The 23,816-nt window shown below is 42.1% G+C and overlaps 1 protein-coding gene across 1 annotated transcript; it reads left to right on the top strand.

Moving 5' to 3' along the window:
• Nucleotides 1–17,375: 17,375 nt before the first annotated feature.
• Nucleotides 17,376–23,326, top strand: ANKRD66 (ankyrin repeat domain 66). The gene is made up of 3 exons (XM_028127893.2): nt 17,376–17,538; nt 19,433–19,661; nt 23,125–23,326. Exons 1-3 carry the CDS (start codon nt 17,376–17,378, stop codon nt 23,324–23,326), a joined length of 594 nt encoding a protein of 197 aa, XP_027983694.2.
• Nucleotides 23,327–23,816: the final 490 nt, after the last annotated feature.

Raw genomic sequence — 23,816 nt, forward strand, 5'->3', positions numbered from 1 at the left:
GCCTCTTAAGAGGGTCTCTGGTACAGACCAATAGAAGATTGGCCTATGACTGGTCCTTGGCAAACTTCTTGGAGCTACAAGTGATCCACAGCTTATGGCTCCCTCTGCTGGGCTTTGGTGTGCACATAAAGGATCAAGCTGCACCCCAAGACTGGCTTTTACCAGCACAGAGCCTAAGGGCAGGTCAGCAGGTGTCCTAAGGCACCCCAAGATCTGGCTCTACCTGCCTCCACCTGCAGGCTACCTGTTAGGCTCAGTTACTGAAAAGCCTCTGGCTATACTTCTCAGCAAGGTGTAAGCACCACAAGGTGGGACAAGAGGGAGACCAGAGGGTGGGGTTATTATAGCTTTCTCCCAGGGCTGATGCTACAGGGAGGAGAGTGCTCCACCCAAAAAAGAAGGCATCCCCAGCATGGGAGAATGACTCAGCACAGGGTCCTCCTCCCTTTAGCTCTCTTCTCAGAGCCACAAACCCCAGCCCCTCCACATGTGACTTCAGTTTGTCCACCTCCTTCAGCAGGAGTCCAGGGTAAGTGGCTGCGAATGAAATTTTGTGTGTTGGCCCTTTAAGACGGTGCCTATATCTCTAGGGAACTCCATCTCTCCCTGGTGAACAGAAATCCCACTGCTTTTCACAGCCAGATGCTGTGTGGTGCCTCTCCCTGGCTCTGGTGCTCTGGGCTGGGGAGCCCGGCTTAGGCCCCATGTTTCTCAGGGGGCACCCCCTGCGGCTGACATATCACTCTGAAACCTCAGCCACTTCCTCTGGGAGTGGGGCCAGCCCTTTTTGCATTTCTGCCCTTCCAGTCTCAATGTGGCTTCTTCTGCAAATCCTGGTTTTAAGTCTTCTCTTCAACTAGTCTTCAGTTGGTTATTCAGGATAATTGTTCTATAATTTATTATAATTCCAGTTTGGTCTGGGAAGAGGTGAGTATAGTTTCCATCTACTCTGGTGCCACCTAAGATCTCCCTCTATTGATTTTTGAGTTACTTACTGGGAAGTATCTAAAAATTCAGACTACATTTAAACCTGAAATCCAAGAATATACTTCTGCAAATGGCCCAGAGAAGAAAGTATGATCAGAAAGCTCCACTAGACTGTAAAGAAGATTCATAGTCTAATAGTGGAAATATTGCTTATTGATTTTCAATTTTTAGAATTACCTTGCAAACAAGCCAAAGAAGAATTGACTATCACTATACAAGAGAATGTGAATATGATTAATTTTTAAGTGTAATTTTTAAATGCTAAAAGGATGTGCAGTGGGGAGCAGAATAGAATTTGGGTTACTAAGGGTCTCATTTAAGAAAGTGGAGAATCAAGAGATACTGTCTATAATTGATAGAACAGTTAGTAAAGATCTGGATACACAGTAAGTTAGCAGAGGAGAGAACTGTGCAGGGCCTGAGTGTAGAGATGTCACTCTATTAAGAAGATCAGGGAAGAGAAAAGATAGGACCAGTGAATACATGAGCTAGGAATGAGATAGTTATAAGATGATGCACCAATAAATAATAATACAGTAACAGTTTGGAAACATTGAGATCACCACCAGATATCTAAAAACATAAACCATTAGAGTGACTCTCTTTGGGAAATTGTACTGAAATTAGGGTGGGCTCAGGTGGGAGACTCTGGCTTTACTCTCTTGGTACTTCAGTACTATTTAACTATTTGGAGAAAGTGCATGATTAAACATTTGTGAAAAGAAAGCCTTCACCAAGACAATGGCTTTCAAGAATGAGTAAGAGTTCATCTGGAAGGAAGAGAGGAAGGGAATTCTACAGAAGATGGAACTGCGTGAGCAAAGGCACAAGGGCCTACAATAAACAATATACTTTGGGAATGTCCAGTTCTCCATGTGGCAAGAGCATCGGGTACATAGGTAGGATGGAGCAGAAGGTACGGATGTGAAGATGAGCTGGGACCACAATAACAGTCTTGTGAGTGATGCAATAGAATTTGTACTGTGAGCTTCTTGAGAACAGGAACTAAGTTATTTTTATTGACCTGTATCCAATAAGGAGCTGGGAACACAGTAGTTGCCCAATAAATGTTTTCTGAATGAACAAAAAATACCTTGGGGGCAATGGGGAACCACAAATGTTTTTAAGCACAGCAGTTGCATTTCTTATTTTTGGAAGATAATTTTGTACTGGAAAAAGATGAACTAAGATTGGGGAAGCCAAAAGCAGAGGATGGAATAGGAGGCTATTAGGAGAAAGGGGATGATATAAAACAGGAGAGTGAGAGTGGGAATTGAGATTGGAAGACCTACATGAGAAATATTAGCAAGGCAGAAATAGGTGGGAGGACAAAAAAGGGGAACGAGTCTAAAATGGCCCTGAGATTTCTAGCTGGGGAAACCAAGGAGATGCTGGTCCATTAATTGAGAAAGAAAAATAGGAAAAGGGAACAGGTTGGAGAAGTGAGTTAATAAATGCAATTTTGTGTATATTGGGTTTGAAAGATTTGAGGATGATGCTTTAAAAATGGTGAGTCTGGAATTATTAGTAGCTTATGAAATCTACTTGGTGAGCCTAGACAAGTAGTTTTTAATGAAATGGAACATGATATATTTTAAAGTGTATCATATGTGGTAAGGTTAAGTGTTGTTTCACAGAACTTTTATTTGCATGTATATAAGTATGTATGTAACTGGTATAAAATGTGTCTTCCAACATATGTCAAAAGAAATGTTTGAGATTCTCTGCCCTTGGATACTAGGTGGAATAAGTGGTGTGTGGAGTCGCCTTATACCTGCTTGAGAGAGAGCCATCTCTGTAAACTTGTTTCTAGCTCTATTCAGTAACCTTACATTGATAGCTAGAAATCAGAGTTGGGGAGTTCATGCCACAGAAACCAGAAAACACTAGAAAATGGGACTTCTTTCCCTCTGTAGTGAGCTAGACACCTCTGGGTGGAACCATCTCATGTGTAGTTAGTTATGAAAGTTTGAAGCTCAGTATAGAAACCTGAGCAGGAGTTATTTGGAAGTGAAAATGCCCAGACTGAGTGAGATTAGCCATTGAGAGCTTTTAGAGAGAGCAGAAGTAGAAGATAGAATTCTAAAGAACACGTTCAGGGAAGGTAGGAGGAAAAGGAGCCAGTGAATGAAACTGAAAGGTTGATCAAAGTGATGATGGAGAATAGGAGAGGGAAGCTCTACAGAAGTCAAGGGAGAAAGAGATTTTCAAAGGTAGGTATGATCAACACTGTTGATTAAATAGAATGGGTGAAGACCAAAGAAAGGGCTGTGGGATTAGCAATTAGGAGGGCAGACACCAATTTTAATTTTTAACCCCTAAAACTAATTTTAGTGTAATTGAGGGACAAAGGCAGAGAGGCTATCAGGACTAGAGATACAAAGACTCTAAGTGTAGATTACTTTGAAGACATTTTATGGAGGAGAAAAGTTGAAAGGGACATGGCTATAGCTTGAGTGAGGAAAAGCAGGAGGAAGAGTGAAAATCTGGGGGATAGGTGTGAGATCAGCCTGAGGAAGTCTGAAGCCTCTGAGCCCCAGGTGGCTGGAATTCACTCATTAGTCATGGAGTCAGTCTGTCTGGTGGTGTGCTTTTCCGTTTGCCAGTCCAGGAACAGGACCAGAAAGGAGGCTTACCTGGGCTTGGAAATTAGGAGAGTAGATTGGCCAACGGCAAAGAAAATAAGGGAATTGATGGTAATGTGAAAAGATAGATTTTTTTTTCTAGTTAAGTTGTCATATATTTGTATTGTTAGAAATCTGAACAAAACAACATCAACAAAAGACAGAAAGTGGGGGTGTCTCCATAACCACAACTTCATTTGGCACTTACTTAACAATGTGATACATATCTTCTAGATACTTCTGCAGGCTGAAGTATAATACTAATTAAAAGGGCTGAGTCATACAGACCTGGGTTTGTATCCAGTACTAGCTCTAAAGCCTTGAACAAGTTACATAGCCTTTCAATCCCTCAGTTTCCTAATTTGTAAAACAGAAATAATAATAGCATCTATATCACAGGGATGCAGTGAGGCTTGAAAGGATCATGCATGCTAATTGCTTAGAACAATAGTTGGTAAGCAGAGTGAACACTTGAGATACACATACACACATACAAAAACACACACTTATATGGGAAAGAGAATTCATATATATAGGAATACACACATGCATACATAACATCAATAACCAGGAAGCATTGAAAAAATATTGGTAATTTGAGTGGGTTGGAAGAACCTACCCTAGGCAGAGTGATACATTGGGAGGGTGGAATGTCATGGTCAGAGAGTGGAATTTGAAGTACAAGACTTCAGAGGTGGGAGCCCTTCCAGAAGACAGTGGGCCCCAGATGGTCATGCCTCTAAGTTTCTAAAGTGGAGAGAAAATAAAGAATTATCTATTCAATATTTTAGCCAATTTCAAAATGTATTATTCACTGCCAGGTTTCGTCTTCATTCCTCTGTGGCAGCGTCTTAATGCTCTTTTTAGACTTGGTTTTCCTGGAGACTCTGGAACCATGAATGTCAAATCGACTTGTTTGTATGCATTCAGTAACTGGGCTCTAAGTTCTGGCCTGTCAAACCTGTCTTCAGGATGTTTTCTTCTTGCTCAAGTCATTGATAACATCTCTACTAGCCTTAATCAAGATGAAGGCGGTTTTGTGCTATGTCCAAGACTCACAGTGTTTCCCAGGGGCACTATGATTCACAGGCACCTGGCTCCTTTATCCAGGCACCAAGTTATTTGATTCCACATGCATAATGTCATCAATTCCCTCCTTCCCACTCCTACTATTACCATGCTAATCAAGGTCTGCAAAACTCTACCCTTGACAACTACATGTTTCCTTTATTAGACAAGTTATGCTCATTGTAGGAAACATGCTATTTAGCTCATACAAATTCAATGTACATCCTTTTATTTTTTATTTTTTTAATGCACATCCTTTTAAACTTTTCTCCACATAAACAAGTAATTCACACTAAATTTTTGGTCAGTTTTGTAAGATTCTACTTAAATTTAGCAATATAATACTAATATTTTACCAAACCAATAAGTACATATGTGCAGTATCACTCCAAATAGCTCTATATATTCCCTTTGTAGAAAAAATTTGGGTTATTCATTATAAATTTGGTTGTTTACAATTTTTAGTTTTTGAAATAGCACTTCAGTAAATATCATTGCAGTTAAATCTTTGTGCATGTTTTAAATTATTTATTTGTGATAAGTCTCTGGAGATGGATTTTCTGAGTCAAAGTATATGCATTTTTATTTCCTTCTTACTCTTTTTCCCTCCTCCATGGGTGTCCCTCACCCCAGAATACATTTTGCTTTCTTGTGGCAAAATTACTTCTCTAAAAATGATGGGCCTGTAATCTTACTTCCCTATTCAGAAATCGTCAATATTTCCGTTGTACACAGGGATCAATAAAGTCCAGATATCTTGCCATGGCATTTGTGGTCTTCCAGGATCTGGCCTCAACCTTCCTTTCATTTAGGTTTCCCCTATTCAACTTACTTTACACTCATCCATTCTGGACTCCATATTGGGGCATTATTCCCTTTGCCTGTAGAATTCCTACTTCACTGTGCCAGATCCTGGCAGGAGGCATGTGGCATCCTCAAACTGGATTATTTAATGAGCTTTTGTTCTTTGATAACTGTTTAGCAAGGTGAGAGTAGAATTTAGGGAATGCACAAAGCATAGTGCAGTCCTCTGGCCAAACGACACCAGTGAGCCCTTACCACCCAGTGGCCTGAAGGAGCAAGAGGAAAGAGAAAGCGATGAGTGGGACCTGCTGAGGATAACTCCATGGAGAGGGCCACCTGATATCTGCAGCAACGCCCTGACAACTAGGAAAGAAGTCAAAGGACTAAATATTCCAGCCATACTTTCTACCCACCCTCAAATTTCCTGCTGGAAATCAGCCAGACCCAAGCCAGAGGGCACTGGAGCCCATGGATACTGTACCGATAGGTGAGCCTGCCATGGTGAATAGTGGAGAATGGCTCTGATGGGACAAATGGAAGATTTCCAGCATCCTTTAAAGATTCCTACATGTAACATCTTCATGTGCTTTAGTGCTTCCCTTAGGGCATTTACTACAGCCTCAATTATATTTTATTTGTGCAAGATCTTATCTCCTCAATTAGATCCATAACTCTTTAAAGAGAGATATGGCTTTTTTGCATGTGTGATCAGAAACTTAGGGAAAATTTGTTGTGAATTTGTTCCCTACAAAGGGACTTCCTCAAGACAGTTGAGACAGAAGCAACAGGTCCATGGGAGACAGTAGAAAAGATGAATTGACTGGACAAGGGCTGCTACATGGAAAGGGTATTAGGTACAAAGTCAGCATGTGAGGGAGCTACATAGACCCACGTTCGGGTTGTGCAGCACCCAGTGAGGCTAAGAGGAGATCCAAGCTATGCCTCTGAAGGATACAAGATGATAAAGTAACACCTTAGTGAATATGGCCAACCTGAAAATCCTAACTCCCCAGAGCAGGACTCCATAAGCTGGCTTGGCACACATCTCCAGTTTGTGCTGATCTGCAGTGATGCTGGAATCCCAGACCCAGCACATCCCCCTTCTCTAGTCTAATCCCAGGGACAGTCCAAGATGTCAACCTAAGTCCTCCTTCCTGATCAGGAAGCTCCGTGAAAGCTTCTACAATATGCATATAAGCAGAAGGGAACAAAAGATTCGGAAACCACAAATGGAACCCGACTCTCACCTTCCCAGGCTCAGAGGCAGAGACTGGGTTTGATAGGCTCTCCCACTCTCCACAGGAAGTAGGCAGCCCTGGTCTGGGCATGTTTAAGCCCTCTGAGCCTCCATTTCCTGGCTTGTGAACTATCTATATCTCCGACTTAGTTAAGACTGATGAGATAATGCCCATAAAACACCTAGAACAATACCTGATGCACAAAGGCATTCCACACATCTTTCATTCCCTTCTTGCCACTCCCAGTTGCCATGTCACCATTCTGTCCACCTCACTGTATTGCCTCTTTCAGTATTGGTTTGAAATGGAAAATGCAGCGCTCTTGCATGTGATTTTGACTTGCCATCTCCGGAGACAAGGCAGCAGAGTAGATAAGAACATAGTTACTGTAACCAAACTACCTGGGTTGTCCGATGACTAGCTTTGTCACATTAGGCCTTACTTGATTCCTACGTGCCTTAGTCCACTCTTCTGTAAAGTAGGGATAATACTTGTACCTGTCCCACATGATTAAACTTATTAATATGTGTTAGAGCACTGAGAACAAAACCCATATGGCCTTCTTATTAGCATCTTCTTTAGAATTGGAGGGAGGTGGAAGAGAATCAATTCACAGTGGCCTGAGCAGGGATCAATAGTAAGCAGTAAATATGCAAAAGAGTGGCAAAGCTGTTCAGCCCAGACTTGAACTTGTGGTCACTGTACATCAACTCTGCATGCTGAGCTTAACTAGGGTGGGGAAGGTTGTAAGAGATGAATTAAGACCTAGTAGCAGTGTGACTTTTATGAAATAAGTTCATGTCATTAGATCTCAATATTCACATCTATGAAATGAATTTTTAGTTCATGATTTCTAGAGTCCCTTCCTGATTTAAAAATGGCTTTAATTCTATGGGGGGAAAGACATCATAGAATTCTTGTAGAAATTTTAGTCCCTGTGCTTGAGTCATTGTGACCACAGGTTGATGGCTGGCCCATAGATATTACTCGGTGATCTCCGTGGCTATCATGACATGGGCGAGAGACCCTTGAGGATAGATTTTTGACATTAACTGCAGATGAAGTTATTCATCAGATCACACTTATGACACTGAAAAGCACTTACCACACAAATTCAGTTTCCCATTAGCAGATTCACTACTTGTATACAAAAAAAATAATAATATTTTTGTAAGATCAGGATTTGTCTTCATCTCATTTTTATATGGCCTTGTGTGCTTTGTGTCAAAAAAAATTTTTTTAGATCAAATCATACCCTTTTTAAGTCATTTCTTCATCACCTTACTCTTGATTTATGAGAAATCTTGGAGTCAGCTCATGGCTTTTCAAGAAATTGGGGCTCAGAAACCCATTACAGGTTTCCCCCACTATCCAAAACTAGAGGTGCTATGAAAATTTTAGTAAGCTGAAATGGCATAAAGCAAAGATGTGATTATCATTAACTTATATGGAAACATTTTGAGTGTTCTCAGACCCCAAAAGAACCTACCAAATTATGCCAAATATGCTTAATTACATGTGGTTTTACAATAAGCTTACTTAGGCTTCTCGGATACCTTACAACTCATCTTGCTAAGGAAGCACAAGATAAAACACAGATGTTCACAGAAGCTGCTCAAACCCCTGGTGGTTAGATGCTGAGATGCTGAGTGTGGTTCCCAGGAAGGAGCTTGCTTGGGGTGCCTGCTGCCTCTAATAACAACTGCTGCAAGAACAAACACTGAACTATTTTTGCAAAAGTGAAAATCCTCTTTGGATTCCTTTCAAATAGCAAAAATAGGTACTAATATAGGTCTTTCATAAGAGCAAAGTGACATAATGCTAACTTTTGCAAAGTGGGGGGCAGTTGTATTAGGGAAGGAACCATGTGGGGGATGTGGCACCAGATGTATGCAGTTTGTGAATGACAACAGCTCCACCTCTTACCATGGGATCCTTATTAGACTGCAGGTTCCTTGAGGGGAGGGCTCGGTCCTTGGATCCTTGCCTCATTCCACACTTACTAGTTGCTTATAAAATATGTATTTGTTGAATAAAATCAAGCTGAATTGGAACTGTTCTGGTGCTTAGAAAGCTTATAAGACAACTGAGCCTCTTGGGGTTGGGCATGGGGTCTCATGTGAATCTTTTCCTGCCTGTCATAGGCATTCATTAAACCCCACCCTCTTTGACATGGTTGACCATTACTCTTCTTAACCTTTAGTTTCTGTGGGGCTGTATTCTCCTGGTTTCCCTCCTATCTCCCTGACAGTGCTTCTGAATCTTCTTTGATAATTTGTCCTTTGCTATCGGATCTCTGAATGATGGCAGGCCTCAGGGCTTGGGTTTCCCTCCTCTCTGTACCTGCTACCTTTAAATGTCACCTTTACCTATGCTGGCAACTCCAAATGTGTATCTTTAGCTCAAAAGCCACAGAATTTTGGTCTCCTATTTGATAATTTGGATGCCTTATAGGAACCTCAAAACTTAACACATTTATTTATTTTTTTATATTCTTTTTTATTTTATTTTAATTTTATTGTTTAAAGTATTACATATAGTAGTACATATATCTCCTTTTTTTCCTCCATTGACCTTCCCCCAGCACATTTAAAACAGAACATTTAATTTAAACTAGCCTTCTGCTATCCAAACCTGGCCCCCCTCGAGTCATCGCTATGCCATCAAATGTCACCATCTTCACACCAAAGTGGTCAAACCAGAAGCCCAATGATCATCCTTGATCCCTCCATTTCCCTGACCACTCATATAGAACCCATTGACAGGTCCTGTTAATAGTCCCTCCTAAATAATTCTTTTTAAAATACATTTTTATTTATTGATTTGAAAGAGAGAGAAACATTGCTTACTTATTTATGCATTCATTGGTTGATTCTTGTACTAGTATGTGCTCTGACTGAGGATTGAACCCACAACCTTGGCATTTCAGGACAAAGTTCTAACCAACTGAGCTACTCGGACAGGGCCCTAAATAGTTCTTGATTTCAATCATTTCTGAACATGTCATTGCCAAATACAACAAGCCACTGCTCTTTCCTGTCTGGACTTCAGCAATAGGCTTCTCAGTGATCATCCTGCTTTTCATCTTGTTTCTCTTTAGTCTCTACCCCATGTACAAGCCAAAGTCACCTTAAAAAAATATATAAATTGCACCATCTTCTTCCTTGCTTAAAACCTTTCAGACTTCTCCTTGTACTTGGAATAAAATCCAAAATCCTTGCTGTATCCTAGGAGACCCTGAATGATCTAACCTTTGCCTATCTTCTTCCACTTGCCCCACACCACACAGACTACCCACATCCTCCTCCTCTTTATTTCTCACTTAAGCCAAGCTGTTTCCCTCCCTCTGCCTGGAACACCTTCCCTAGCTCCTCAGATACCTGGCTCTTCTCATGCCAGGTCTCAACTCAAATGTCAGCACTTCAGGACATCCATGATCACCCTCCTTTCCCATTATTCTCCAACATTGACCGTTGTTCGTTCACGACACTAGTAGAAGTTGTAATTTATTTGTTTTCTTATTGTCTGCCTTTTTCACTGGACTCTAAGCTCAAAGAAGGGAGGAACAATGAGTAGTACCTTGCTCTCCATACGGCCCAGTATAGTGTCTGGCAGATAGAAGGCATTCAATAAATACATGTGGGGATAAAGGTAGAAAGAAAATAAATACAGAAATACATGTAGGAAGGAAGGGGAAAGAAATAGAGAGAGAGAAAAGAAAAAGGAGGGGGAGGAAGAGGAAAAGGAAGAGAAGGTAGGGGAGAAAAAAAGAATGGGATAGATGGGTGAAAGAGAAAGAGAGGAGAGAGGAGAGAGGAGGGAGGAAGAAGGTCTTTTAGACCAGCATCATCATAAAGATAGATGCTTAGAGTAATTAGAGCAGGAAGAGGAGGCAAAGAGAAAGCACTCAAAGTTTTCCTCCTTTCCTCCCTCCCTCCTTCTCTGCCTTTTCTACCTTGTGCCAGGTGGGTCATAAATTATTTCAGCTACTCTCCTTTCACAGCCCCACGGAAAGGTGTAAATACTTCATTTTATTGGTGAAAAAAAATAGGCTCAGCAAAGTTAAGAGCTTTGCCCAAGATCTCCCAGCTGGTTCTGAACGTGAGGAGGCCACCTTGTCTCCACTACTCCACAGTGTCATGTGGACTGTCAATCATAGTTTTAATTTTCATATTTCTTTATTAAATGATATTTGAAACAAACCTGTTAGGAACCACCTTTGGACTACAGAAGCAAACTGGAATTGCTGACCTGTTTCAGTGCACAGCAGAGGGGCAGCCCCCATCCACTGGACAGTCACCGCCTAGTGAAGCTGAGGTTGATTGACAGACTTTAATGAGGAAGGAGGGGTCAGTTTCCATGGAGTGAAACAACAAGACTTTGGCAGCCAAGACTCCCTGCCAGCACTGAGCACCTCAGTTTCAAACAAGACAGTAAGTATTTGTATATTACCCTTGTCTTCAGATGTTTACTGCAGTTACTGTAGATCATTCGTATTTATTAGAGCTTATAATTACTGGCTGCTTTTTTACATTGAGATACCTGAACCAGGAAGATAGAAATTCAAGTGCACTTAAATAAAAAGGGATTCATGTGAAGGAAAATTTGCTAAAGTTTAGTAGTCGGTGGTAGGCTAGTGAATTGTATGTTTTCTACAAATAACTTTTTGTGTTTTTTTTTTTTAAAGAAAGCATTTAATTTATAGTATCCTTTATTTTTTCAAACAGCTTTGTTGAATTATAATGTACATACCATAAAATTTACCTTTTTAAAGCACACAATTCAGTGAGTTTTAATGTATTCAAAGTTATAAAAGTATCACCCTCCACTATTTAATTTTAGAACATTTCATCACCACAAAGAAAAATCTTGTACTCCTTCCCAGTCACTTCCCACCCCACCTCATTCCAGCCCTAGGCAACCAATAATTGACATTCAATATAGATTTGCCTATTCTGGACATTTCACATAAATGGAATCATACAAACATGTGAGTTTTTGTGATTGGCTTCTTTCACTTAGCCTGTTTTCAAGGGTTATCCTTGTTGTTGCATGTATCAGCACCTCATTCTTTTATTGTCAATTACTATTCCTTGTATGAATATCCCACATTTTATTTATGCATTTATCCATTCATGGACATTTGGATTGTTTTCACTTTAGGGCTATCCTATCTAATTCTATCTAATAAAAGAGTAATATGCAAATTGACCATCACTCCAAAACACAAGATGGCCGCCCCCATATGGTCAAAGATGGCTGCCCCCATGTGGACACAAGATGGCCACCACAAGATGGCCTGCAGGGGAGCGCAGTTGTGGGCAGTTGGGGGTGACCAGGCTGGCAGAGAAGGGCAGTTGCGGGGGGACCCAGGCCTGCAGGGGAGGGCAGTTGGGGGGGGACCAGGCCAGCAGGGGAGGACAGTTGGGGGGGACCCAGGCCTGCAGGGGAGGGCAGTTGGGGGGGACCAGGCCAGCAGGGGAGGGAAGTTAAGGGTGACTGGGCCAGCAGGGGAGGGCAGTTAGGGGCGACCAGACTGGCAGGTGAGGGCAGTTAGGGGTGACTAGGCCAGCAGGGGAGGACAGTTAGGGGCAATTGGGCCAGCCGGGGAGCAGTTAGGCGTCGATCAGGCTGGCAGGGGAGTGGTTAGGGGGTGATCAGGCTGGCAGGCAGAAGCGGTTAGGGGCAATCAGGCAGAGGCAGGTAAGTGGTTGGGAGCCAGCAGTCCTGGATTGTGAGAGGGATGTCCCAGATTGGAGAGGGTGCAGGCTGGGCTGAGGGACAAACCCCCTCCCCCATGCATGAATTTCGTGCACCGGGCCTCTAGTTATTAATAATGCTGCTGTGAACATTTATGTACAAGCTTTTATGTGGACATATGTTTTCATTTCTTTTAGATATATACCTAGGATTGGAGTTACTGGTAATATATAATTACTCTATGTTTACCTTTTAAAAAACTACCAAATTGTTTTCCAAAGTGGCTTCCCTATTTCATATTCCCACCACAGTATATGAGGGTCCCAATTGCTCTACATCCTTACCAACACTTGTTATTACTTGCCTTTTTTACTATAGTTATTGTAGTGGGTGTGGAGTGGTGTTTCATTATGGTTTTGATTTGCATTTCCCTAATGACTAATGGGTTGAGCACCTTTTCATGCGCTTATAGGCTATGTGCATATTTGTTTTGGAGAAACTTCTGTTTATATTCTTTGACCATTTTTAATTGACTTATTTGTTTTTTTATTGTTAAGTTCTAATGGTTCTTTATATATTTTGGATACAAATTTCTTATCACATATATGATTTGAAAAGATTTTCTCCCATTTGGTGGTTGCTTATACCTTCTCAAAGGTATCGTTTACAGAACAAAAGTTTTTAATTTTAGTGAAATACAATTGATTTAATTTTTTCTTTTGTGGCTTGTGCTTTTATTGTCCTATCTATGGACCATTGCCTAACCCAGGGGTGGGGAACGTCCAGCCCATGGGCTGTATAATCATTTGGTTTGGCCCTGTCACGACATTAGGGGTGAGTTAATTAAATGTTTGACCAAATCTAGCAGACTAATTTTTAAGTTGATAATTTTGTATGGCCAGGGAATTATGCTATACATATCCAAATGGCCCTTGGCAGAAAAAAGGTTCCCCACTCCTGGCTTAACCCAATGTGATGAAGAGTTACCACAATGTTTTCTCCTAACAGTTTTAGTTTTAGGACATATATTTAGGTCTGTGATATATTAAGTTAATTTTTGTATATGGCAAGAGGTAGATGACCAACTTCATTCTTTTGGATATTCAATTGTGTTAGTACCTTTTAGAGACTATTCCCCACTGAATTTTCCTGGCACTTTCGTTGAAAATCAATTAATTACCATAATCATAAAGGTTTATTTCCGGACTCTCAGTTCTATTCCATTGCTCTATATGTCTATCTTTTTGCCACACAACATACTTTGTACCACACTGTCATGATTTAGAAATCAGGAAGTGTGAATCCTACTTTGTTCTTTTTTTTTTTTCAAGATTGCTTTGGCAATTCTGAGTCCCTTGCATTTGAGCTTTTAGGATCAGTTTGTTAATTTCTCTGCAAATAAATTTAGCTACCTACTCACTGAGAATGTCTACTTAAATTATAATTTATCCATGGGAAGTTGTGGAATTTCCTTGGTGTGAACTCAAATGTGGAACAAATGGGGCTAATGTAACTGTAAACCTTCTTACAGGTTTGCGTGAATGGCAAGCAAAGAAGAGGCTCCCACGCACTGATTCTAAAAATGGTTTGGCTTTCTGTAATACCTGCAGGGTAGATAGAAACTGTCTAGTACCTCTGTTCACCATGTTATCTTATCACTGATCAAATGATCCAGTATAAGGGTTTTCTACTAAGACAAATAAGCCAAGAAGATAAAAATCCTGTGTCATCTTCTGTTACCTAACATACATATTCAGCACCCACTTAATGCAAAAAGGCCGAACCACTTTGGGCTGAGGCCCAGGCATCTGTTGTTTACACCCACCCGTGATCCAGCCAGACTGCCTCTGCCTTACTTTAGGTCTGGCCAATGCCTTGTCGATGCAGAGACATTGCTACTCAAATGTGGTCTGTGAACTACTAGATGCTCTAGGGACTTGTTACAAAAGCCAAGATCTCAGGCCCACCCCGGTCCAGCTGAGTCAGGATCTGCATTTCAACAAGATCCCAGATGCTTTACATACACCAGAGGTCGGTAACTGTAATCTACAGGCCAAATCTGGCTCCCTCCCTGTTTCTGTAGGCACATGGTCACCACCTGTGGAGGTGGGCTCACTGGGCAAGTACTGGGAGCCTCGGAGAGCCAGCTGAGGTCACTCTCTGTGACCCCCATGCCCCCTCTACTCCCAGCACTTCTCCTGAGCCCGCTGCTGTGCTAGCCACTGCCCAGGGTCCCGCTGGTCACCACCTACACCTTGGGGACTCTGCTATTGGCAACTACAGGGCACTGAGTGGAATCATAATCCAGTCGAGTTGCCTTGCCTCCTGCCAGCTGTCAACTTGTGACAGTCAGGTTCCTGGAGAGGAGAGAGAGCATGCTGGCATCTGTGCATCACCCGGGCACAGTGAGTGACCTTCCCATGGGCCAGGCCCCTCCCACTCTGGCAGGTTGCCCTGAGAATGTCTCAGGCTGAGGGCTGGCGGTCACTAAGCATGCTCACTCACCAGCACCAAACCTTCTTTCCCCATGAAGGCCCCTCCCCCATACACAGGGCAGGAGTTTTTCTTGTTACCTAACTGTCTTGATTTTGCCTGGTGGTCTACAGAACCTATAAAATGTCCTATCCCACCTTTTTCAAAAGAAGTTTGTGGCCTACACATTAAAGGTGGAGCTACTTGCACTTTGCTGAATGTGCCTGAGCTGGGACCCTCCACCACTGTCAGGGCCCAAAATGCCTCTTATTCATCATTCAGGGACCCGGCTTAGGTTGTTTTCAGAGAGAAGTGCCTTTAACTTCCGAGTGTTGGTGAAAGGTCCTTTCCTCTGTCCCCAGAAAGTCATCGCCATCCTAACACTTGGGCTTGCTTGTGGATTATGGTACTTCCTTCTCTCCTCTCCCACTCTGGAACGGCCCTCATACGTCCATGCACATGAGACTCACCTGAGGACCCACTACGACACTGATTGCTCCTCCCACCCCAGTTTCTGACCCACTAGGTCTGATTTGGGGCCCAATCATTTGCATTTCTAGAAGGCCCTTGGTGCTGCTGCTGGACCACCATTTGTGCGGTTGACTCTTAACTTCTCGAAGTCTCACTTCAATGTTGAGATGGAAGAGACATTTCTAACAGCCTCTTCTCTAGGGGCTCACTTCTCATTCCTTTTTCCTATATCTCAGCCCCTTTTTTGTTATATCAGTAATTCTCAAACTTTTCCATCTCAGGACTCCTTTATACTCTTAAAAATTACTGAGAATCCCAGAGGGAAGTTTTTTGTTTGTTTTTTAAATGTTTTTATTGATTTTAGACAGAAAGAGAGAAGAGAGAGAGAGAGAGAGAGAAAGAAACAACCATCAACTGCCTCCTACACACCAGCTACTGGGGATTGAGCCTGAAACCCGGGCATGTGCCCTGACTGGGAATCGAACCAGTGAGCCCTCAGTGCATGGGATGACGATCAACTGAGCCACACTGGCCAAGGCCCAGACGGGGTTTTTATTAAATGTGGATTATAGCTATCAATAAATCCTGTATTAGAAATTAAAACTGAGAACATTGAAAAATGTATATTAATTCATTTGCAAAAAATCATAAGCCTACTAGACAATAAAATACTGCAATTTTTATGAAAAATAACTTTTTCTAAAACAGTGTCAGAAGAGTAGCATTGTTTTACTTTTTTTGGTCAACTCTCTTTAGTATTTGGTTTAATAGAAGACACCTGTATTCTATCTGCTTCTGCATTCAGTTTGTTGTTCTAATTGAAATACATAAAGAAAATATGGTTTCACACATATATGAAGTTGAAAAAGGGAGGAGTACTTTATACCCTTTTCAAATATTGTGAATATTTTTCTTTGATACTACACCAAAACTGGTAGTGCTTTAAATGTTAGTTAAAATCTGAAATGGTCTGTGTGTTTTCCATGCTCTAAATTAAAATTCATTACACTGAAATCCATTGGCCTGTTTTGAATGGATCCCTTTACCCATGCATTTGCTAACATCATACACTTGTCCTACAGAAAATATTGGTTGATGGAGTTCTACAGACTTTCCAAACTTTGATACATTTCATTATTTTTTAATCCCTTTTACTAAGTCATGTAATCAAGAGTAAAAATTGGATAAAAACGAATAATTCTTACTGCTTTAGTTTCTTCACTGAAACTAGCTTTTTTATTCTTTAAACTGCGTTTGTGTGGTGGTAAAGGATACCATGACTGCTAGTCCAGTCTGGGCCACTGCCCACGGCCGCCTCTCTTCGTGCTAAGGCGCCTGCAGTTTTCTACGCCTTCGCTGGTGAACCATCAGGGCAATTTTCAGTACAGTATACAAGGCCAATGACATTTTAATATTATAATGAAAGTAGTTTTGACCTTATGGACTTCCTAAAAAACTCTCAGGGATTCCTAAGCATCTACTAGTACAGACTATAGTTGGAGAATGGTTGGTTTATATCTTAATGCTGTAAATAATTTAGCCATTTTATTTGTGTGTTTATATTTGTCTACCTCCTGAATTGATGGAGTAATATTTAATTTCCACAGAGTATATGTTCTGTGTCCAGAATAAGCTTTTCACATGGATTGTCACTGTATCCTCACAGCAACCCTGGCAAATTATACCCATTCTACAGATGAGGAGCTTAAGGCACAGAAATACACAATCAGAACAGAGTCACACTACTAGGCCTGGAAGGTGGTTTGAGACCAAATAACAAATTCCAGCCCATGACTTTAGCCTGGAGTTCTGTAGACAGAGGACAGCGACTGATAGTTTTGGGCAGGTGACTGGCATGCACGAACCACAGTAGCTAAGATCTAAATGTATACTCAGCAGAGCACACACATGAAGCAACCCTGGATGCAAATTTAGGATAAAGAATCCTCACTAGGAATAAAGGGTTGTAGATAATTTCCTAAGTAGCATGTTTTCCCCACAGTTTCTTGTCATGGAATTGAGGAGAATGTCAGACATGACAAAGCTCCATCAAGCTGTGGCTGCAGGGGACCTCATTCTAGTGAAAAAGATTTTGAAGAAAGGTCTCTGTGACCCAAACTACAAGGATGTGGACTGGAATGACCGAACCCCACTTCACTGGGCTGCAATCAAAGGTGAGTGGCAATGCAAGCAGAGTCCATCCCCTGCAGTCTATTATTCGTGAAGGTACCAATCAGCATCTGTGTGGGGTAGCAGGAAGAATATACATTTCTTTTTCTTTTAAACCTCAATCAAGGATATAATTTTTTATTTGTTTTATTGATTGATTTTTAGAGAGAGAGGAAGGGAGAAAGAGAGAAAGAAAGAGGAAGAGAGAGAGAAAGAGAGAGAGAGAGAGAGAAACATCGATGCCCGATAGAACATTTCAATCCCAGCACCACCACTTACTAGTTATAGCACCTTGACAAGTTATTTAATGTCTCTAGACCTAGTTATTCATCTACATAATGGGAACAATAATGCTACCTTGGAGTCTTGTAGTGAGGATTCAGTGAAATAATGAGTGTTCAGTGCCCAGCACATAGTCTACTCTCAATTAATATTAATCCTCTGCCCTCTTGACCGCTAACAGGACAGGAGCATTATTCCTGTAGTAGGACAGGGACTTTGTCTGTTCATTGCTGTATCCCCCATGCCTAACGATGGCTTAGGTATAGAATTGGAGAAGGAAAATGGCAAAAATTCAACTAATGGGCTTGTTGAGGCCTTTGGCAATAGAATACCGTTGAAGAGTGTTAAGTAAGAAAGTGTTATATAGTCCATTTGCTTTCTAAAAATATGTTTTGTTCCTAAATGCAGAATGGATTGGCAGGAAGCAAGACTGGCTGCAGAGAAATCAGGTGGGAGGATTTTGTAGAAATTTAAGTACAATGTCACAGTAGCTATACTAGGGCACCTTTTAACAAACATTTGCCATAGGCTGAGTACTATGCTATGCACTTTAGATCTATGATTTCATTTGTACTTCACTAGAACTCAGTGAGGTAAGTAGTAATATCCTTAATTTACAAATGAGAAAACTGAGCCTTAGACATCTGTTGCTTGTCCAGGGTGCCATAGTTAGTAAGTGGTGTTTATCATTAGGTATGAACCTCCATCTATCTGGCTAGAAAGCCTGGGCAATTAATCTTTGCTAGCTATATTGTAAGTGAAACTTCAAATATTTTTAATTGAGGTATAATTGACTTATAACATTATATCAGTTTCAGGTGTGCAACATAATAATTTGATTTTTATATATATTGTGAAATGATCACCACAAAAAGTCTAATTAACATCCATCAACCATCCTTGGTTATAAATTATTTTTTTCTTGTCATAACTTTGAAGATCTACTATCTTAGCAACTTTCAAATTGGCAGCACAGAATTATTAACTACAGTCACCATGCTGTACATTACATCCCCATGACCTTGTATTTTATAACTGAAAGTTTGTACCTTTTGACTACCTTAACCCATTTCACACATCCCCCACCGCTAGAACCCACCAATATAATCTATTCTCTATACCTATGAGTTTGGCTTTTGTTACTTAGATTCCACATATAAGTGAGATCATACGGTATCTGTCTTTCTCTGTCTGACATGTCTTTCTCTATCTGGGTTAGCATAATGCCCTCAAGGTCCATCCATGCTGTAGCAAAATATTTGATTTTGAAATCAGCCTGGAGACTGCCAAAAGCAGGGAGCTTGCCAGTGCCAACATAGGCAGGGGTAGAGTGACTTGGGAGAGAAAGAAGATTTCTAGGCAGGGCTGGGAGGGGAGGGTCTGGGAGGCAGTAGAGGGAATATTTAGAGGGCCTCAGCCCCTGGGTGAGAAAGCTTGGTTCCTGGGGGTAAGGGTGGGGTACTGAGAGGAAAAAGGGAGGAGGGAATGAGGCTGGGCAGCTGGAGGGGCCTCAAAGCCAATGTCTTCCCCTCTTTTGTGCTATCTAGACTAACCCTGGCCTCGGGCCAGCAGAGACATTTTCATCTTAACCTTCTATTTCTTCTTGGTGCATCTAAGGGCACATGGAGGTGATGAAGCTCCTCATACAGTATGGAGCCAGACCCTGCCTGGTAACTGACGTGGGCTGGACCCCAGCTCATTTTGCAGCCGAGTCAGGCCATCTGAATGTGCTCAAAATGCTCCATGCATTGCATGCCGCCATCGATGCCTCCGACTTCTTTGGAGACACGCCGAAGAGGATCGCACAGATCTATGGACAGAAAGCCTGTGTCGCATTCCTGGAGAAGTAAGTTCCATTTCTTTCCAACTCTAGGAAGGGCAGAGAAACAGGAGCCTGTGATCAAGTCTTTGCTGACTCAGTGATCTCAGGTGGATGAGAATGAAATGAGGAAATCCAGGCAACTATTGTTTGAGGTTTTTTTAAAAATATATTTTATTGATTTCAGAGAGGAAGGGAGAGGTAGAGAGAGATAGAAACATCAATGATGAGAAAGAATCATGATGGGCTGCCTCCTGCACGCCCCATATTGGGGATCGAGCCTGCAACCCGGACATGTGCCCTTGGCTGGAATCGAACCTGGGACCCTTCAGTCCACAGGCCAACACTCTATCCACTGAGCCAAACTGGCCAGGGCATGTTTGAGTTATTTTTTATTAATTTTTCACTGAAGTGATTAATTTGGTGTGGAAACTGAAATGTGTTACATTATGTAAAATCGATTATTTTTAAATTATACAAAATTATAATAATTTTTATACTTATACACTATTATAATTTTAATACCATCCTATCTAATAAAGGGGGAATATGCTAATTGACTGCCACACCCTCACAAGATGGCAGCGCCCACAGCCACAAGATGGCGGCACCCAGTCCCCTCAGCCTCGCCTCATTCAGCCTCAGTCCCCCAGTCCCCTCAGCCCCGCCTCATCCAGCTGGAGTCCCCCAGTCCCCTTAGCCCTGCCTCATCCAGCCTCAGTCCCCCAGTCCCCTCAGCCCCACAGGGGAGGGCAGTTGGAGGTGCTTATGCCAGCAGGGGAGCAGTTAGGCGTCAATCAGGCTGGCAGGGGAACAGTTAGGGGGCTATCAGGCTAGCAGGCAGAATAGTTAGGGGCAATCAGGCAGGCAGGCAGGCAGGTGAGTGGTTAGGAGCCAGCAGTCCCAGATTGTGAGAGGGATGTCCAACTGCCGGTTTAGGCCAGATCCCGGGATAGGGCCTAAACTAGCAGTTGGACATCTCCAGAGGGGTCCCCAGATTGGAGAGGGTGCAGGCTGGACTGAGGGACACCCCCTCCCCGTGCATGAATTTCATGCAGTGGGCCTCTAGTAATATATAATTATTATAATTGTTGTTGTAGATTATGCAAAAATGATCTTAGATAAGAGAGGTGAGACACCAGATTTGAAAATGGGACATGGTGTAATATTTATCATTGTGCTGAATCAGCTCTCATTCAAGTTGCCAGGGAGTCTTGTTGCTCTATCAATGGCCTCTTCTCAATTGACATCTTACCTCCCCTTAATTTGATATCTGATATTTTTCAAACTCTTCTCTCTTGTTTTATCTGATGCTACTCTCTTCTAATTCTCCTTCTACCTATCTGACTATTTCTTCTCATAATTTTGTCTAAGCTCTTATTTTTGCATGCTTTTTAGATGCAGAAATTCCTCAAGGTCCTGTCCTTGGCTCTCCTCACTGACTTTCTCTGAGTAATCTCATCTCTTGCCCAGTGACCAGTGGACGGCAGGGCATGAAAGATACCCCAGAATAACTGAGTGGGGGAGGAGTGGTTCCTCCAAATAGTCAGCAGTGCCATTACCAGGAAAGCTGGGCAAACAGTGCTGAGCAGACAGAAAAATGCATCATGTGTAAGTCATCTCTACTTGTCATCCTCCCCCACGGGGAACTTCCCTCTGACAGTCATGGGGTTTAGAGAGAAGAAATACTGGTTAAGAGGCAATTAATCTGGACCTTAAAAGATGGCTAAGAGCTGGCTAATGAAGGAGGGAGAAAGATTTTTGATTAGGAGGAAAGACACCAAGGTGGAAGTGTTCATAGATTGTGTGTCCATGTGAGAAGGTAGAGGGATAGCGGAGAAATGAGGGGCCTGGCTAAGTAGAGCATCACACCTCTAGAGAGAAGTGTAGAACAGGTTGGGTGGCCATGTGGGTGACCTTAGTGAGATGGGCAAGCATATGAGTGTGAGCTCATTAGGGGCTCACCAGCAGAGCCACTACTGTAGTGGAAGAGGCAGTGATATTGTGCAGATAGGACCGGAGGCACTTAGATTCCAGGCAAGGAGATCACTTAAGGAATTTCTTAAAAATTCATGTTGTAAGGCCCTAGATGGTTTGGCTCAGTGGATAGAGCATCGGCCTGCAGACTGAAGGGTCCAGGGTTCGATTCCAGTCTAGGACACATGTCCAGGTTGCGGGCTCGATCCCCAGTAGGGGGTGTGCAAGAGGCAGCCGATCAATGATTCTCTCTCATCATTGATGTTTCTATCTCTCTCTCCCTCTCCCTTCCTCTCTGAAATAAATAAAAACATATTTAAAAAAAAATCATGTTGTAAGTAAGTGAGCTCCTGGGTGAGGATGATGAAGAGAAAGGATGTAAGAGAGAGTTTTTAAAGAAGCCTAGATAGTATTTGATCATTTTCTGAACATTCTCGGGACCCTAGCAGAACAATTCAACTTTTTGATCCAGCCTCGCTAAGCAGTACATCTCTCATTCAACAAATACTTTGGAGACCTACTATGTGCATGGCATTGAACTAGATACTAAAAAGGAGAGAAAGATAAATCAGATATAGCACTGGGACATCAAGAATTTCCCTGTCTGGGAGAGGAGATAACTTGTTTGCATAGTTAACAAGACTGGTATCCTAAGAGTGGGGCAGAGGAGGTTCAGTGAATGTTGAGAGGGGCACAATGGATGTGGTCTAATTATTGGGAGGTCACTCCCAGCTTGTTGGGAAAATGGGGGCTGAGGGGCAAGCAGACTTGCTATCCTCTGATTGTATGATGTTTTGCACTTAAAATACTGTTTGCCCTGCCTGTACAATCACCTTTCCTCTCAAATTCTATTGATCCTCATATTGGCTCTAATTTTATCTCTGTGAAGTGGTTTTTACCAATTTCTTTAAGCAAGTCACACACTCACCTTTGGCTTCATATACAAAATGGTACATAATATGGACACTTTCCATTTTCTTTGTGTGTGTGGCAGTGTATCCATCTATCTACTTATCTATCTACCTCCCTATCTGTCATCTATAACTAGTTCTTCACATGAATCCATCTTCACATACAGTACATATACAATTATGAGTAATTTTTATTTTCTTCCTTATATGCTTTTGTACTTTTAAACTTTTTACAATGAATAGACATGGCTTTCATAATTAGGAAAAAAAATAAAATTACAAGTAAGTTAAGGAAAACAGCCTCATAATAAGATGCTGTTACTGTGTAAACAGTGAGTACTTTAAGAATTAGCAGGGCCTTCTTCAGGCTAAGTGCTAACTGATTCTGTCAACACCTTACTCCTGGTGCCCTGGTTTTCTCCACCTCCAAGTAGTTTCTTTAGCGTCTGAGTCCTCCCTAAGTGTACACGTGGAAATGCTTGAACGTGCCCTCTTTCCTTTGGGATGGACCCCTGAGGTGCCCAGGGTGTGTGCAGAGGCCTTTCAAAGCTGGGCGAGGCTCGCCTGCGCTCTCTGAGAGCCACTGTCTCCCCATCTCCTAGGGCCGAGCCTGAGTGCCAGGACCACCGCCTCACCGCCAGGCAGAAGGGGCTGCCGCTGGATCAGCGGGACCCAGACTGGGATGCCAAGAAAAGGGAGATGGAGCTATCTCTTCCTTCCTCGAATCAAAACACTAAAAAGAAAAAGCATAAGAAAAGTCGAGGCCCCACCAAGCTCAGCAATACCAAGGAGAGGAAAGTGTGAGAAGGCTGGGCCCAAGAGGCTGGAACCTATGTTTTCTGGGGGGAGACTTTCCCTAGTATCAGAGTAGAGCTTGTCAGGCGCGTGCTGTCTTTACCTGATTTTACTCATAGGTCATTATCCAAATGGCTTCTACTGGTAGCTCAAGACCTGTCATTCAACCCGGAAGTCTTGCCCTGAGGCTGTCCTTGCTATTGTCTCCTCACTAATATCTGCTGTCCACAGAATTACCAGCGGGAGACAAGTGTCAGCTGCTTGCATTACCAGTGATTTGGACTCATCAGCTTCTCCTGACCTCCACATGCAATTATAGAATTTCAAAAGAGTGTCTCCTAAGGAACCTAGATTGTTTAAATGCAATAACAATAATAATAATAATAATAATAATAAATCACCAAAATGCTGTTTAGTCAATCTATGAAAAAATTATTTGTTGTCACAGAGGATAAGCAAAGAGATAAACGAATGTATGTCCCAGTTTCCAGCCATTTTT

Source organism: Eptesicus fuscus, chromosome 10 (genome assembly GCF_027574615.1).
Source record: "Eptesicus fuscus isolate TK198812 chromosome 10, DD_ASM_mEF_20220401, whole genome shotgun sequence".
NCBI classification, from domain to species: Eukaryota; Metazoa; Chordata; class Mammalia; order Chiroptera; family Vespertilionidae; genus Eptesicus; species Eptesicus fuscus.

What these genes read in the sequence shown, in the direction of transcription:
- ANKRD66 (XM_028127893.2), top strand. Translation starts at nt 17,376, where the DNA reads ATGGAATTGAGGAGAATGTCAGACATGACAAAGCTCCATCAAGCTGTG. An exon ending in TCACTGGGCTGCAATCAAAG is followed by an intron (nt 17,539 to 19,432) that starts GTGAGTGGCAAT and finishes GGTGCATCTAAG; the next exon opens with GGCACATGGAGGTGATGAAG. An exon ending in TGTGTCGCATTCCTGGAGAA is followed by an intron (nt 19,662 to 23,124) that starts GTAAGTTCCATT and finishes CCCATCTCCTAG; the next exon opens with GGCCGAGCCTGAGTGCCAGG.